At 43.1% G+C, this 16,874-nt stretch overlaps 1 protein-coding gene across 11 annotated transcripts in view; it reads left to right on the top strand.

Moving 5' to 3' along the window:
• Positions 1 to 16,874, top strand: part of SYCP2L (synaptonemal complex protein 2 like) — a 75,993-nt gene that overhangs the window by 36,026 nt on the left and 23,093 nt on the right. For 10 of the 11 annotated variants that reach the window (XM_070778413.1, XM_070778412.1, XM_070778411.1 and 7 more), the window contains exons 16-22: positions 810 to 858; positions 1,868 to 2,027; positions 2,804 to 2,853; positions 5,528 to 5,657; positions 6,729 to 6,802; positions 6,957 to 7,026; positions 14,874 to 14,975. In XM_070778413.1, the coding sequence (XP_070634514.1) occupies positions 810 to 858; positions 1,868 to 2,027; positions 2,804 to 2,853; positions 5,528 to 5,657; positions 6,729 to 6,802; positions 6,957 to 7,026; positions 14,874 to 14,975 (635 nt within the window). The remainder of the gene's footprint in view (positions 1 to 809; positions 859 to 1,867; positions 2,028 to 2,803; positions 2,854 to 5,527; positions 5,658 to 6,728; positions 6,803 to 6,956; positions 7,027 to 14,873; positions 14,976 to 16,874) is intronic. The other variant, XM_070778414.1, reaches the window with a different exon arrangement.

Genomic DNA, 16,874 nt, shown 5'->3' with positions numbered 1-16,874 from the left:
CCCTGTCTGAAATGCTGTCCCCACTAAACAACTCCCCAATTTAACAAAATTGAAAGATACAAGAGACCTAGAAGGACACACCAAGTGGTAAAGTACTTGTGATTATGAATCACTTTGTTTTTTCGCTCCTTGTTTTTTTTGGTTTCCTATTATGCATGTGTTAACTTTTAAGACATAAATGTTATTTTAAAACCTTAAAGAAAGATTAGTATACAAAAATCAAATTTCTTTCTGTATGCTAGCAAATAGATAATAGCAAACCATGTTATCTGAGAAGGGGTTAATATCCAAAAAATATAAGGAATGCCTACATTCAATAGCCAAAAAAAAAAAATCATCTGATTAAAAAAGGAGGGGAAAGGCTTTCAACAGACATTTCTGCAAAGGAGATATACAAATGGTCAAGACGTGTGTGAGAAGATGCTTGACGTCACTGATCACCAGAAAGGCTTTCGTAGCGCCCAGCCGGGTCTAAGACACAGTCACTGACCATCCAGAAAGGCTTTCGTAGCGCCCAGCTGGGTCTAAGACACAACCGGGTAGGAAACGCTGCTGCCTTGCCCTTTTTGTCCTGCATCCTCGTCTTTATGTGCCTCACGGAGATGGGCTCAACATAGGTTTTGTTTTAAACAGCGAATTGTTGGCAGGCAGAAGATGTATGGAAATGGATGGCAAGACAAGAAGTTTGTCACAGAATAGGGCACTTTTGGTGCGCTGGGCTCACAGTATGCAAAGGGCACATGGCAGAAAAAAGAAGGGCGAAGGTGTTGCTGCCACACTTCCGTTAATTCAATATATTTTGCTTTCAGGAAAGATTCTGCTTTCGAGGATAATAGAAAGCAAGAAACACGGATGTCGGTAATGGAATCACTTTGATTGTTTTGGGCAGTCCTTCCCATTTTAGTTATTTGCATACCATCTTCAAACTTTGCCTTGGCTCTGCGTCTTTATGTTTCTCAGTTAAATTTATCTTAAGGTCTTTTTAAAAGGAAGTATTTCACTTTCAAGTGGAAAACCAGCATTAATTCTAACAACTAGTTGGTAAAGCCCTCAAGTAAGTACAAGGAGAAGAGCAAAGTTTTATCGAATTGTGATACTTTTCCTGGTATTCGGCTTTGAGCCAAACGTCTGTCAAAAAAGACACATGTATACTTAAGGCTGATTGATGATGTTGTATGGCAGAAACCAACACCATATTGTAAAGCAATTATCCTCCAAATTAAAAGTAAATTTAACAGAAGATTATGAAGTAAAAGAGAAGTGTTAAAGACTTTCTAGCAGCTGAGATTTCCTCTGAATAGAATCAGAAGTGTTAATGAATTGAAAAGAAATGTTTTGTTCTAAGTCAATGATGTTGCTCTGTTCCTACATGTCCGCTTCCATCTCTCTGCTGCTCTTCTTTTGGGAAGCAGAGTGCTTTAAGTCTATCATCAGTGCACTAAAAAAGAAATCTGTATGTGAACAATAAATGAGATTTTTGTTCCTAAAATTGAGATCATGGATTCCAAACAAGCAAAGTTCCTTCTGGCTTTCTTTTAGCTGTGGTTCTCAGTCCTATGGGCTAGCATTTTGAAGTTGGTGATAGCACGTAATCAGGTGCATCAGCTTTTGGAAAGTTACCTACCATCTCTACAATTATGATTAGAGGGGATTTTGTTATCTTTTGCAACAGCAGCTGTCTAAGGATATAATCATCTTCTTTTTCTCCCTTCTCTGTACTTCTGTACTCTTTTATTGTGTAAGACAGCCCAGTCTTCTCAAGGAGTTACTTCTCTTTTGCCTAACTTCATAGTCATGTGTTTAATTGTACATAAATGCTACTGGCATCCTTTCAGCAGCTCTCATGTATCACCTGTGTTTGTAAAAGTTTGATTATAGGAAACACCTTTTCTCGGAGAGTAATCAAGATTCAAGTAGTAGCGGCAGTGAGCTGTCTTGGGCCGGTAACCGAAAAAGGAAATCCTTGAAGTCGTATACTAGTAGGAAAAAGACAAGAACCGGAAGAAGCAGCCTAAGAAGTAAGTCTGGTATGTGTTTTCTTTCCAGTCACTTTTCAAGTGAATCAGTAGGTGTTACTTTTGTGGGATGTGATGGGAAAGGGTATCAACAAGATGTATGATCACGTGATCCTGCTACCGTTACACGGGAAAGGGAAAATGTTCGTATGTGAAACAGTACTAAAGAATATGGAATTGACCAATAATTGTGAAATATGAACTACAGATAAATGGAGTAAAGAGTTCAGATAAGAGGAGTTTGATGTAAGCTGACCTAAGCTGAAATCTTCAGAAAAAGCTTCAAGGAAGGCTAGGTGGGACCTCAGCTAATCCTTGGGAAAAGAATAGGATTTGAAGAAGTATGGAGAAGAGGAAGTATTCTGGTTAGGTAAAGCTAGAAGAACATGGGCCGGTCCCTGGGCAAGATGGCAGCTCAAAGGAGAAGAGGGTGGGAGAGGACGAGATGGTAGGGTGGCATCACCGACTCAATGGACACGACTTTGAGGAAACTCCGAGAGATAGTGAAGGACAGGGAAGCCTAGCGTGCTACAGTCCGTGGGGTCGGTGGGGTCGCAAAGAGTCGGACACGACTTGGCGACTGAACAACAGCAGCAAGAACATGGGAAGAGCGTTCAGAAACAGTATCTGGAGCCAAGAATTCCCGCTGGCCAGAGAAGAACAAAGCTCAATAATTAGAGAGTTAGACATTTCAGCAAGCTGTGGGAAGTGGGGATTGCTTCTAGAGAGTATTTTGTGTTTCTCCTAAGTAAACGTATCCACTGGGCTCTCCTTTCCTTTCCTTCTAGTCTTGCCTCTTTTTCCTCCCAGTAGTGGCAGTGACCTTGAGAAAGATCAAGTGAGTAAATTTTTTCTGTGCTGCATGTGCCCTTTATGGGGTAAGTTTGAAACAAGTTGATCTGTTTAGGTTTGAACTACCTTTATTTTAAAAAAAACTCCTTTCTGGAAGAGAAAAATAACAAACCAGTGGTTTACTAGTATGTAAACCACTTTCAGTAGAAACTTAAAGGAGTTCCACACATTTAGTATGAATCTTGGGCAAAGATTTAGTATCTTTTTTTTTTTTTTTTTTGGTTGAAAATTTATTGAAAGATGTTTATTACAAAGAATGCTTGAAATCTGGGCTATTCTGATTTCCTACAAATATGTGCTCTTTTGAATTTGTATTTTAAAATAAACTTCTTGATTTAATTTTTCTCTTAGTTTTCAGTTTGTGGACATGTTATTCACATAGATTTTAATTATTTAAATCTTTATGTTGCCAGAGGTTGAAATACCTTCAGGCTTACATAAATATTGAATAAACCCTGAAGGTTTCTTAAATCCCTTCAGTTATACTTGTTTTATAGGAAAGCAGTTAAGAACATGGACATGAGTGTCCTCCAGACCAATTCAAAGATTAATTTACCATGTTTTTAGCAGAATTACCTCTCTTAGCAGTTGGCTTTTGTCCTTGTATGTGTGTATATGATTATATTTTATATAATATATCATGTATATAAATATATATCATATACTATATGTATATGATTATATATCACATTATATATCATATATAAAACATATACATATATACACATATAATCTTGTATATATGTAACACATATTTTATGTGTGTGTGTGTATATGCAGACACAAAAACACACACACTGTAGAATTAGTGCAAAGTGTTCAAGAATTTTCTAGTTTCACTTTTCACTTTCACTGCTGCTGCTGCTAAGTCTCTTCAGTCGTGTCCGACTCTGCGCAACCCCATAGACGGCAGCCCACCAGGCTCCCCCATCCCTGGGATTCTCCAGGCAAGAACACTGGAGTGGGTTGCCATATAATATATAATCATATATATATGAAATATATTTTATATATGATATGTAATGTGATATATAATCACGTGTATATAATATGTATATTATATATAATTTGTACATATATATAGAATACATACACTTCTGTATAAATGTGCATATACACATGAAAACACAGACACACTAAAGAATATAGTGTGAAGTGTTTAAGGATTTTCTACAGCAGTGCTGGGATTCTGAGGACATCAACAGCACCCTGCTCACCTGTACGAAAATATAATGTGTTTAGTGCCCTAATGGGATCTGGCCGTGGCGCTAGTGGTAAAGAACCCGCCCGCCAATGCAGGAGCCGTGAGTTTGACCCCTGGATTGGGAAGATCCCCTGGAGAAGGAAATGGCGACCCACTCCAGTATTCTTGCCTGGGAATTCCCATGGACAGAGGAGCCTGGAGGGCTGCAGTCCCTGGGGTCACATAGAGTCGGACACGACCGTAGCGACTTGGCACAGCACAGCGCTCTAATCATAGCTTGTTACTGCCCTCCCCCTACCAGCCTTCTTCCATCTGCCCAGGGGTCTCTTATGTTCTGCAATGACAGGGAGTGTTTATAGCTCAAACTATAAGCCAGAGCAAGTACCTAAATATTTGTTGAGGAGTTCAACCTGAGATAAGGAGTTATCGGTTAGAAATAGACCACAGAAGGGCTTCCCTGGTGATCCAGTGCTTAAGACTTGGCTCCAGGGCAACGCGTGCAGGTCGGATCCCTGGTTGAGGAGCTAGGATCCCATATGTTTCTGAGCCAAAAAACCAAAACATAAAACAGAAGCAATATGTAACAAATTCAATAAGGACTTAAAAAAATAGTCCACATCAAAAAAATCTTAAAAAAAAAAAGAAATAGGCACAAAGAACAGTTTTTAACAATATACAGCTTTAAAAAAATTAGGTACCAAAAAACCTCCAAGCTTTAAGAATCCACAGGTTTAAGATATGCAGCTGCCAGGAAGTCTGTGGTGATTCTCAGCGAGGGCATTGCTGTCTTTATAGAGACATTGGTAGCTGACACTGACGTCTCTGTGCTGGAGTTTAAGAAAAGAACTTAAAGCAGGGGTTGGCAAACCTTTTCTGTGGAGGGTCAAGCAGTATGGGGCGGGTGGTTTCTATGCAACTGTTCAACTCTGCCATTGTAGCATGCAGGCAACCACACGTGCAATACCCAAGTGCACGGATGTGTTGTGTTCCAATTAAACTTTATTTACGAAAACTTCATTCCCATTGAGCTGGAGAGCTGTAGTTTGTTGACTCCTGGCTTAGAGCAGTGGTTCTCAGACTTTGGTGATCATCAGAATGACCAGAATGGTCACCAGAAATGCAGATCGCTGCATCCTGTCCCCAGAGTTTTGATTGAGTGTGTTGTCAGTGGGGCTTAAGAATTTGCATTTCCATCAGGTTCTCAGGTGTTGCTGAGGCTGTGGTCTGGGACCACACTTTGAGAACTTAGAGTCAGCTTTGAGTTAGTTTATTGATTCATGACCTAATGTGCTTCTAGCCCTGGGATCTTATGGTCTTACTGTTTCTTTTTTCAAATGGATCATGTCCAATTCTTAAACATTTTTAAAAAGGATATTGGAAGTGTCTTCGAATGTTTTGACAACTTGCTTTGAGTGATTGTGACTGTTAGCACTTTGTAAAAAGTACTATGTTTTAGGTTAAAATTCTAACACCCTTACGGAAAGATTCCTCCAGGCAAAATAATGTCACACCTCCCAAAATTTCTGGAACCGAATTTCAAAGTAGTTCTGCCTTTTTAACTCCTGAAGATTCTGCCCAGAAAACAGGTATGTGATTTTCTGTTGATTTACATAGAAAAAAATATATTTTGAAAATGGTAGTTTAAAAAAGCAAAATATGTTTCTCTTGATACCTGTTGAAGAAAGTGTGAAGGTATGATTGATTAATCTTCTCTTTCTTGTCCTGATTAACAAAAGACAGAGGACTTTGTGTTTTAATTCCGTTTAACATTTGAGATCACCTTGTGTGTAAGAATTGCTGGTGTTCATCTGCTTTTAAAATAGCAACAAATGCAAATGGTGGTTGATTGCAGGGTTTGGTAAACTTTTTCTGTAGAGGAACAGGTAGTATTTATTTTTTGCTTTTTTGGCCCCTAGAGTTTCTGTTGTAACTATTCAACTCTGTGTTCATAGTCCCAAATCAGTCACAGACAAGATGTAAACTAATGGCTGTATCTGTGTTTCCATAAAACTTTATTTATAAAACCAAGTGACAGATGGGATTTGACCTGAGGGGCCAGGGTGTGCTAACCCTTGACTTATAAGGTTTATCTCAGCCCCCACTGTATTTTATTGAAACAATTCACATCTTTTAAATTGGTGAGAGTCAGGATATTGTTTCTTCACCTTTATCATTCTACAGCTTAGCACATTGGCAGGCACTTAGCAGGCACGAGTGCCAGCCTCTTAATTTGGCTGCCACTGGAAGAAAAGAAGTGGGGAAAGAAAAATAGCAGAGAGGGAAACAGCATTAGAGAGTGAGGGGAACAAAGGAACAGATCTGAGAGAGGCAAGAGAGCTACCGCGGTGAGGTGATAGAGCTCTCGCCATGTATTTGGGGCCACATGGGCAGCCACAAAAGATGCTGGCCTAGTGGAGGCAACTGGCTATTCATTTTATCCGCAAACTTGTAAACCTTGTACCCATGTATACTTTGAAAGATACAAAATGTTTTTTGGTTTGAGTTTTTTTCTTTCTTTTTTTTTTTAATAACTGTATCCCTTACAGGGGGCAGGGTATGTTGAAATTTAATTTATAGATTGATAGTGAAATGTCATTTCCTCATTTGCTTCTTAGCATGTTTATTCTCTTATAACTATTTATTCTTCCAATACTCAGAACTTCACAGCCCCAGCCCACTGAGCGATCTCTCTTCGCTGGAGCACTCAGATGTTGAAGAAAATGAATCGAAGGTACTATTTAATTGTTGGTTATTTATCTGTTTTCCAGAATTGATATTATACTTAATATACTGGCTTATTCCTTCTTGAGGGATGAAGTAATACCGCGTATTGCTTATTTTGACATAAATGCATGTATTTCTGACCACCTCTTTTTTTTTTTAAGACTGTGGCCCCAGAGTCATTGATGAAAAGTACTACTTTCAAACATAAACTGCAGAACGTGGAGGACAGAGGTGAGAGAATTCTAAATTTTTTTATTTTGCAGAATTAAGCAAAATTAATCTGATTTTGGCTGACAGGGCTGTTATTCAAACTGAGGCAGATATAATCACTATACAGAGCGACAGTTGCCAGACCTTGGAGAGGGCAGTGCCGTCTGCTGCCCTGCCCCGAGTGGTAAGCCGGCACGGGAGGAGCAGGGGTTTCTCTCGCGAAACAGGAAGGTCTGTGTCAGGAAGCGCGTGGCCTGGGATCCGGGTCCCGTCACCCAGCCCGCCTCCTCTCTGCCCCCCGGGGTGGTACTGAAATCCCGCTCTATTGTAGCATTGCTGCTTTCTCCCTTCCAATCTGTTCACGTTTGCGTAACATGGGTGCCGCGATACTGGGTGCACATATATTTACAGTGTGTTACCTTCTTTTTATGAATTGATCCATTTGTCATTGTGTAATGGCCCTCTTTTCTCGTTACATTTTTAAACCTGAAGTCCATTTTTCTGATAATCTATAGTAGATACATAAAAGATAAAGAAAAGGAAATCAAAACATACCGCTGTAGAAAATGGACCGCAAAAGCAAACAGCAAGAAAGGGACTACAAAAGAGCCAGAAAGCGAGTAATACAAAGGCGTTAGTAAGTCCTTAAAAATCAATGACTACTCTAAGTGTAAGTAGATTAAACTGTCCAATCAAACGATGGAGAGTGGCTTCATGGATAAAAATAACAAGACCCAGCTATATGCTGTCTACAGAGACTCAGCTCAGCTTTAAGGATGCACAAAGGCTCTAAGTAAAAGAATGGAAAAGGGTATTCTATGCAAGTGGACAGGGCTCCCCTGGTAGCTCAGTTGGTAAAGAATCTACCTGCAATGCAGGAGAGCCAGGTTCGATCCCTGGGCGGGGAAGATCCCCTGAAGAAGGAAATGGCAACTCACTCCAGTATACTTGCCTGGAGAATCCCATGGACAGAGGAGCCTGGTGGGCTACAGGGGGTCACAAAGAGTTACACACAACTTAGGAACTGAACCATGAGGAATTGTTTTCCACTGCTTTTGAAATTCTGTGGGTGTGTGTGATTTTAGACAGTTTTATTATAGTGTGTCTTATAGAAGATCTTTGTGAGGGAATCTTTTGGGAGTTTATGAGCTTCCTGAACTGGGATGTCCAAATTTCTCCCCAGATTTTGGAAGTTCTCAGCCATTGTTATTTTCTTAAATTTTATTTATTGTTTTTGGCTGTACCTGGGTCTTCGCTGCTGCCTGGGCTTTTCCGTACTTGCGGTGAGCAGGGGTTACTCTCTGTTAGAGCACATCGGCTTCTTACTGTGGTGGCTTCTCTTGCTGTGATGCACAGGCTTTCATGGTTGCTGCACGTGGGCTAATACTTGTGGTCCCCAGGCTCTAGAGCACAGGCTCAATAGTTGTAGCGCATGGGCTTGGTTGCTGTGCGGCATGTAGAATCTTCCCAGACCAGGGATCGAACCCACGTCTCCTGCATTGGCAGGCAGACTCTTTACCAACTGAGCCACCCGAGAAGCCTGCCATTATTTTCTTAAGTAGCTTTCTGCTCCTTTTCCCTTTTTTCTCCTTCTGGGGCTCCAGAAAAGTATCGATTGTTTCCTTTTTTAAAAAATTGGGTTATCATTGACAGGTAGCATGTTAATTTCAAGTGCACGACATAATCATTTGCTATTCATGCATGTTGTAAAATGATCACAATGAATGTTGTTAACATCTGTCCCCACAGATAGTGAGTCTTTTTCTTGTGATGAGAACCTTTAAGGTCTACTTTCTCAGAAACTTTCAAATAAAGTCTTAACTGTAGTCACCGCGCTGCCTGTATATTTCATTCCCAGGACTTAACTTGTTTTGTCACCGGAAGTTTGTACCTTTGAGTGCTCCTATAGCTAACCCAGCTTCCTTAGAGCAGCTGTTTTGCATTCTTTTTTAGGCAAATTGCAGAGCTCCATTTTTTTTTTTTTTTTTTTTTGTGGAGGTCAGTCGCTGTATTTTTTTCTTTTTTTTTTTAAAGTTGCACAGTCACATCTGACTCTTTGTGACCCCATGGACTATACACGCCATGGAATTCTCCAGGCCAGCATACTGTATAATTGTTGTGTTTTTTGGACAGGTCGCATTTCCTTGAGTTTCATGTTCCTTGAAGTTTTGTGTTGCTGTCTTCATATTTAGTCTATACTGATTGGCTTCAAGAGAGAAATGCGTTTTGTCTCCTAGGGATCCTGAAGCCTTCCCAGGCCTTTTCTAGGGATGTTCCTGCTCCACGCTTTTCTTTCTCCAGGGAACCTCTGCAGACTGCGTTTTCTCTGCAACCTGCACAGCCAGGCCGGGTGCTGGCAGCCTCCGGTCGCTTCCCCTGGGGCTGGGGGGTGCTCATGCTCAGTGCTTCCTGCTGAATAGGCCTGGCGTCTTGTGAATGCTCACAGTCAGTGAGCTTTGTTGTTGCTTAATCGCTCAGTTGTGTCTGACTCTTTGCGACCCCGTGGACTGTAGCTCACCAGGCTCCTCTGTCCTATGGGATTTCCCAGGCAGGAATCCTGGCGTGCTCTTGGGAGTGTGCAAAATGAGCCAGCCCCAGGGTGGGCTTGTGCATGGGCGAGCCGTCCAGATTGTGTGTGGTGTCTGTGGACCAGCTGCAGGGTTATCCCGTAGGTCATGCGTGCCCAGCAGCTCTTGAGAAAGCCTCCTTATGGGGTCCCTGAAGGCCTCCTTATGGGGCACCTGAGGCAGGTAGCAGGATCTGCGTCCCTTCGATGCTCCCTGAGAACCCTGGATGCTGTTCTCCAAGCCCTTCCTCACCCCAGGCCATGTAGTGTACCTCAGGATTCTGGCTGGAGCAAGAAAGAAATTGTCTTCTTCGCCTGGGGTAACTGAGCACTCACCCAGATGCTCTCGCCTTCCCCCGAGGGAGAAAGCTTGAGCTCAGAGGGTTTCTCTCGGTGCTGAGCTGGGCTGCCCTGAGCATGCGCTGATGTGGCTCAAGTGATGGTCCTTGTTATCCTCTTGGATGCGTCCAGTTGGATATTTTTCCTTGTCCAACAATGTGTCAGGTCTTCACACTGGATGCTCAGACTTCCACAAAGCCCCTTTGTCAGGTGATTTTCAAAAAACGGTGTCCTTTGGGGAAGTTCAGTTCAGTCGCTCAGTCGTGTCCGACTCCTTGCGACCCCGTGAATCGCAGCATGCCAGGCCTCCCTGTCCATCACCAACTCCTGGAGTTCACTCAAACTCACGTCCATCAAGTCAGTGATGCCATCCAGCCATCTCACCCTCTGTCATCCCCTTCTCCTCCTGCCCCCAATCCCTCCCAGCATCAGAGTCTTTTCCAATGAGTCAACTCTTCCCATGAGGTGGCCAAAGTACTGGAGTTTCAGCTTTAGCATCATTCCTTCCAAAGAAATCCCAGGGCTGATCTCCTTCAGAATGGACTGGTTGGATCTCCTTGCAGTCCAAGGGACTCTCAAGAGTCTTCTCCAACACCACAGTTCAAAAGCATCAATTCTTCGGCACTCAGCTTTCTTCACAGTCCAACTCTCACATCCATACATGACCACTGGATAAACCATAGCCTTGACTAGATGGACCTTTGTTGGCAAAGTAATGTCTCTGCTTTTGAATTTGCTATCTAGGTTGGTCATAACTTTCCTTCCAAGGAGTAAGCATCTTTTAATTTCACGGCTGCAGTCACCATCTGCAGTGATTTTGGAGCCCAAAAAGTAAAGTCTGACACTGTTTCCACTGTTTCCCCATCTATTGCCATGAAGTGATGGGACCAGATGCCATGATCTTCATTTTCTGAATGTTGAGCCTTAAGCCAACTTTTTCACTCTCCACTTTCACTTTCATCAAGAGGCTTTTTAGTTCCTCTTCACTTTCTGCCATAAGGGTGGTGTTAATCTGCATATCTGAAGTTATTGATATTTCTCCCGGCAGTCTTGATTCCAGCTTGTGCTTCCTCCAGCCCAGCGTTTCTCATGATGTATTCTGCATATAAGTTAAATAAGCAGGGTGACAATATACAGCCTTGACGTACTCCTTTTCCTATTTGGAACCAGTCTGTTGTTCCATGTCCAGTTCTAACTCTTGCTTCCTGACCTGCATATAGGTTTCTCAAGAGGCAAGTCAGGTGGTCTGGTATTCCCATCTCTTTCAGAATTTTCCACAGTTTATTGTGATCCACACAGTCAAAGGCTTTGGCATAGTTAATAAAGCAGACATAGATGTTTTTCTGGAACTCCCTTGCTTTTTCCATGATCCAGCGGATGTTGGCAGTTTGATCTCTGGTTCCTCTGCCTTTTCTAAATCCAGCTTGAACATCTGGAAGTTCACGGTTCACATATTGCTGAAGCCTTGCTTGGAGAATTTTGAGCATTACTTTACTAGCATGTGAGATGAGTGCAATTGTGAGGTAATTTGAACATTCTTTGGCATTGCCTTTCTTTGGGATTGGAATGAAAACTGATCTTTTCCAGTCCTGTGGCCACTGCTGTTTTCCAAATTTGCTGGCATTTTGAGTGCAGCACTTTCACAGCATCATCTTTCAGGATTTGAAATAGCTCAACTGGAATCCCATCACCTCCACTAGCTTTGTTCGTAGTGATGCTTTCTAAGGCCCACTTGACTTCACATTCCAGGATGTCTGGCTCTAGGTGAGTGATCACCATCATGATTATCTGGGTCGTGAAGCTCTTTTTTGTACAGTTCTTCTGTGTATTCCTGCCACCTCTTCTTAATTTCTTCTGCTTCTGTTAGGTCCATACCATTTCTGTCCTTTATCGAGCCCATCTTTGCATGAAATGTTCCCTTGGTATCTCCTGTTTGGCTCTTTTGCTCATGGGCTGTTGTTTTAATGTTTTCTCTGGAATTTTGGATGTGCTGGGCTCCCAGAGCTGTGAGCAGACAGGATGACTGATTACTCATGATTTTGCATTTTGCCCTCATCGTGTACCTTCTTTGAAAGGGGCTTCCCAGGTGGCTCAGTAGTGAAGAAACTGCCTGTAATGCAGGAGACCCGAGTTTGATCTCTGAGTCAGGAAGATCCCCTGGAGAAGCAAATAGCAACCCACTCCAGTATTCTTACCTGGAAAATCCCATGGATGGAGGAGCCTGACAGGCTACAGTCCTTGAGGTCGCAAAGAGTCACACGTGACTTAATGACTAAACAGCAACAACACCACTTAGAAAGAAGAATAAGAAAGTTAGAAAGAAGAATAAGAAAGTTAGAAAGAAGAATAAGAAAGTTAGAAAGAAGAATAAGAAACTTAGAAAGAAGAATACGAAACTTAGAAAGAAGAATACGAAACTTAGAAAGTGAATAAGAAACTTAGAACATGCTGTCGTGTAGTGACGAACCTCTGCAGAATTCTGTGTTTGAATAATTATCCATACATACTCAGAAATCAGTATTTATTATTAGTTGGTTTGTGTTCATGCTCTCAGTCGTGTCTGACTCTTTGCGACCCCATGAACTGTAGCCCACCAGGTTCCTCTGTCCATGGGATTCTCCAGGCAAGAACACTGCAGTGGGTTGTCATGCCCTCCTCCAGGGGATCTTCCCAACCCAGAAATCAAACCCGCAGCTCTTGAGTCTCCTGCATTGGCAATCGAAATGCGTTAGTCCAGACAAAATATTTTTCAGTGGTCTCCATCAGGCTGATAAATTCAACAGTAAAGATTGTCTTTAACTTTCAGATTCTTAGCATAGTACACATTGGTAGAATAAACAGAGGAACTGGCATTAGGAAAGTACCTCCATAGGAAGGGTATTTCGATAAAAAAAGACTTTTCTTGTCGTAGTGAAGGCTCTTGACCTTTATCATTTATAGCCACACGGTGTCACTTCAGAGTAAGATTTTCTTTTAATGCCTCAACTTGGGAGAACTTGGGTATTCATGCACTAAAAACTGTTTTCATCGGAAATATGAGTGAGTAAATGCAATATGGACACCAGATTATTCACTACATACAACCTGTGCCTAAAATAAGTTCAGAAGCTCCTCAGATTGCAAAAGCCCTCAGCTTTCACAGAGATGAAGACACCTGTGTCCGAAAGCAAGTGGACACTCCTTTAGCAGCCACCAAGAGAACCAGCATTCATTCGAGATCACCTTAGTTTCGGCCACGGTGTGTTTACTGACTGTGTTTGTTTTTTAAGTGCTGCATGTACATAGTTTTAGCCCCTTTATGAGAATGTCCAAAGGTCCTGGTTCAAAGAGGCATGCAGTTGCCATGGAAACAAAGCTGAGTCAGCTGCATCACTTAGGACCTGCATGCTTTAAGGAGTGCGCTGGTTTCCCTAGAGGAACTTGTTCTCTCTGGAGAGCCGCTCCTCTATTTCAGGTAAAGTAATTTACAGGATTGCCCCTTCCAAAGGGTTTTCTGTGCCAGATTATTTCCATGTCGCTGAAGTGGGCCCTCTGGGATGATCCCCATATAGTAGGTTCACAAATTCCAAGCAGCTTGTTCAGGGAACCATCACATTGTTTATACAGGGTTCCTGGATTCCTCTCTCCATTGGAGGTAGCTATTATATTGTCGATGCCAGTAGATGCTTTGTTTGTCCACAGGTGGGGCATGAACATTCAAGGCCATGCTTTGAGCTATTGCTACAAATGTCGGGGGAGGGGGCGGGGGGGGAAACCAGAAGAGGCAAAAGAGGCAGAAAGGAGAGAAATGTAAAGAAACATAGTAGTTGTTCATGGGTGCCTAACTGGGGCTAGCTAGAATTCTTTCTAAGTGGTTTCTTTGGGTCTTGACCGGGGTGTAGGCACCATGTGAGATTTAAGCCTGAGTGCCATTTGTTTAGAGGCTGGAAGAGGACTGGGCTGTGTCTGGATTCTTCCCTGGATTTAAAAAATCATTTAGCCTTGAAACAGTGCAGTGCAGTTTAGTTCAGTCGCTCAGTTCTGTCCGACTCTTTGCGACCCCATGAATCACAGCATACCAGGCCTCCCTGTCCATCACCATCTCCTGGAGTTCACTCAAACTCATGTCCATCGAGTCAGTGATGCCATCCAACCATCTCATCCTCTGTCGTCCCCTTCTCCTCCTGCCCCCAATCCCTCCCAGCATGAGAGTCTTTTCCAGACTCCCTAGCAAATACTCATCTGACTCGATGGACATGCGTTTGAGCAAGCTCCGGGAGCTGATGATGGACAGGGAGGCCTGGTGTGCTGTAATTCATGGGGTCGCAAAGAGTCAGACCCGACTGAGCGACTGAACTGAACTGATACTTTTCAAATAAAGGAACACACCTGAATCTTAGAGCAGTGAAAAGAGATAGTTGCACCTCTCCAGGTTGAGAGTATTGCTTATGCTTTTCACTTTTTTAAAAAAAGAGAAGCTGGTTGTGAGCTCTTTCAGGTTCCGAGTGAGAATGTGATCACTCACACTGGTGAGGCCCTCCTTCGTGAGACAGCCCTCAGTCCGGTGCTGAGGCTCCACATCACCAGCAGGTGGCGCCCTCCTTGAGCTGATCCGATCAGCTTCCAAGGGCCAGGCGGCCTGGAAACCTTGCTACCTTGCCCCTTTAGCCAGGAGCCCTGGTTGATGCCAACCATTACTGCTTTCCATTTGAGCCAGCCCGTATCCTGGAAAGGAGAGTGCTCCTGCATGTCACTGAGCTCATCGAAGGATGCTCGGGTCCTCTTTCAGGCAACAGCACACCTCGTGCTTTGAGACGTGCCCTTAGTCAACGTGCCAAATGATAAGCAATTTGTAACAAGGCAGGAACACGTTTCACTTGCCGCTCATCATGGCTAGATATTCACTGGCGAAAAGAGAGCAAGATAAATCTGGGAACAAGGAGACGTGTGTGTGTGATTATCAGTGTGTTCCGCTTGCCTTCAGACAGAGCTGACCGTCACGGTGCTAAGTGGAAACAGCCATGGCTGGAAGACGGTGGTGAACCAGGGGCCCTTTCCTCGGTGGCAGAAGAAGCTGAGTTGGCAGGTAACGCCGGGCACCCAGATGTTTCAGATGTGTGAGCACTTACAGTCCCAATGTGAACTACAAGGCAGCTAGAGTTTTAAGATCATAGTGGCTGCAGGAGCCAAAAAACGAAGTGCTTTGTCTTCAGACATAAGTAAATCGTTGCACAAACTGTAGATAAGAGCAAGCACTGTCTCCTCCTGGCATTTTGATTTCTGCCTCTTAAGTCTTTGTGGCAATTTCCAGGCCCCAAGTGTTCTTAAACTTACAGGTATCTGCTTTAGTATAGCCAAATGTTTGTGTTAGAAATATCCACTCCACAGATGAAGGAGAATGATCTGAAGTGTCTGCGTACATGGGGTTGGCCTTCTGGATGAGCAACACGCCTATCCTTTGAGACCAAAGGCTCTAAGAAGGCAAATTTGGAGGCCCCCAGGTACTCGAAGTGGGTGGTGAGAGCCGGGCAGCCCTGCATTCTGATCCTGGAGCTGTCAGTGTGAGCTCGCACCAGTTGTGTGATCTGTGTGAAAAGTGACATGAACAGTACCGGCTTCACTTGGATTTTCTGAGAATTAAATGAGTTGGTCCACACAGTGCCAGACCCTTCGTGAGCCCTTGTAAAGCCTCTTGGTACCCAGAAGCTGTTAAACGCCAGTCCCTAGAATGTCTTACCCATTACGTTATCCTAGAGATCTCTAACAACACCTCAGCCTGCTTCTTAGACATACTCTGATTTAAGGTGCAGTCAGTTGCTCTGGTTTTAGAAAAGGCAGAGGAACCAGAGATCAAATTGCCAGCATCTGCTGGATCATGGAAAAAGCAAGAGAGTTCCAGCAAAACATCTATTTCTGCTTTATTGACTATGCCAAAGCCTTTGACTGTGTGGATCACAATACACTGTGGAAAATTCTGAAAGAGATGGGAATACCAGACCACCTGACTTGCCTCTTGAGAAACCTATATACAGGTCAGGAAGCAAGAGTTAGAACTGGACATGGAACAACAGACTGGTTCCAAATAGGAAAAGGAGTACGTCAAGGCTGTATATTGTCATCCTGCTTATTTAACTTATATGCAGAATACATCATGAGAAATGCTGGACTGGAAGAAACACAAGCTGGAATCAAGACTGCCGGGAGAAATATCAATAACCTCAGATATGCAGATGACACCATCCTTATGGCAGAAAGTGAAGAGGAACTAAAAAGCCTCTTGATGAAAGTGAAAGTGGAGAGTGAAAAAGTTGGCTTAAGGCTCAACATTCAGAAAATGAAGATCATGGCATCCGGTCCCATCACTTCATGGGAAATAGATGGGGAAACAGTGGAAACAGTGTCAGACTTTATTTTTCTGGGTTCCAAAATCACTGCAAATGGTGACTGCAGCCATGAAATTAAAAGACACTTACTCCTTGGAAGGAAAGTTATGACCAACCTAGATAGCAAATTCAAAAGCAGAGACATTACTTTGCCAATAAAGGTTTGTCTAGTCAAGACTATGGTTTTTCCAGTGGTCATGTATGGATGTGAGAGTTGGACTGTGAAGAAGGCTGAGTGCCAAAGAATTGATGCTTTTGAACTGCGGTGTTGGAGAAGACTCTTGAGAGTCCCTTGAACTGCAAGGAGATCCAACCAGTCCATTCTGAAGGAGATCGGCCCTGGGATTTCTTTGGAAGGAATGATGCTAAAGCTGAAACTCCAGTACTTTGGCCACCTCATGGGAAGAGCTGACTCATTGGAAAAGACTCTGATGCTGGGAGGGATTGGGGGCAAGAGGAGAAGGGGATGACAGAGGATGAGATGGCTGGATGGCATCACTGACTCGATGGACGTGAGTCTGAGTGAACTCCGGGAGTTGGTGATGGACAGGGAGGCCTGGCGTGCTGTGATTCATGGGGTCGCAAAGAGTCGGACACGACTG

The sequence above is a fragment of the Bos indicus genome, chromosome 23, assembly GCF_029378745.1.
Source record: "Bos indicus isolate NIAB-ARS_2022 breed Sahiwal x Tharparkar chromosome 23, NIAB-ARS_B.indTharparkar_mat_pri_1.0, whole genome shotgun sequence".
Classification (NCBI taxonomy): domain Eukaryota; kingdom Metazoa; phylum Chordata; class Mammalia; order Artiodactyla; family Bovidae; genus Bos; species Bos indicus.
The sequence above is the reverse complement of the archived record's forward strand: the minus strand, read 5'-3'. Positions and strand labels throughout refer to the sequence as shown.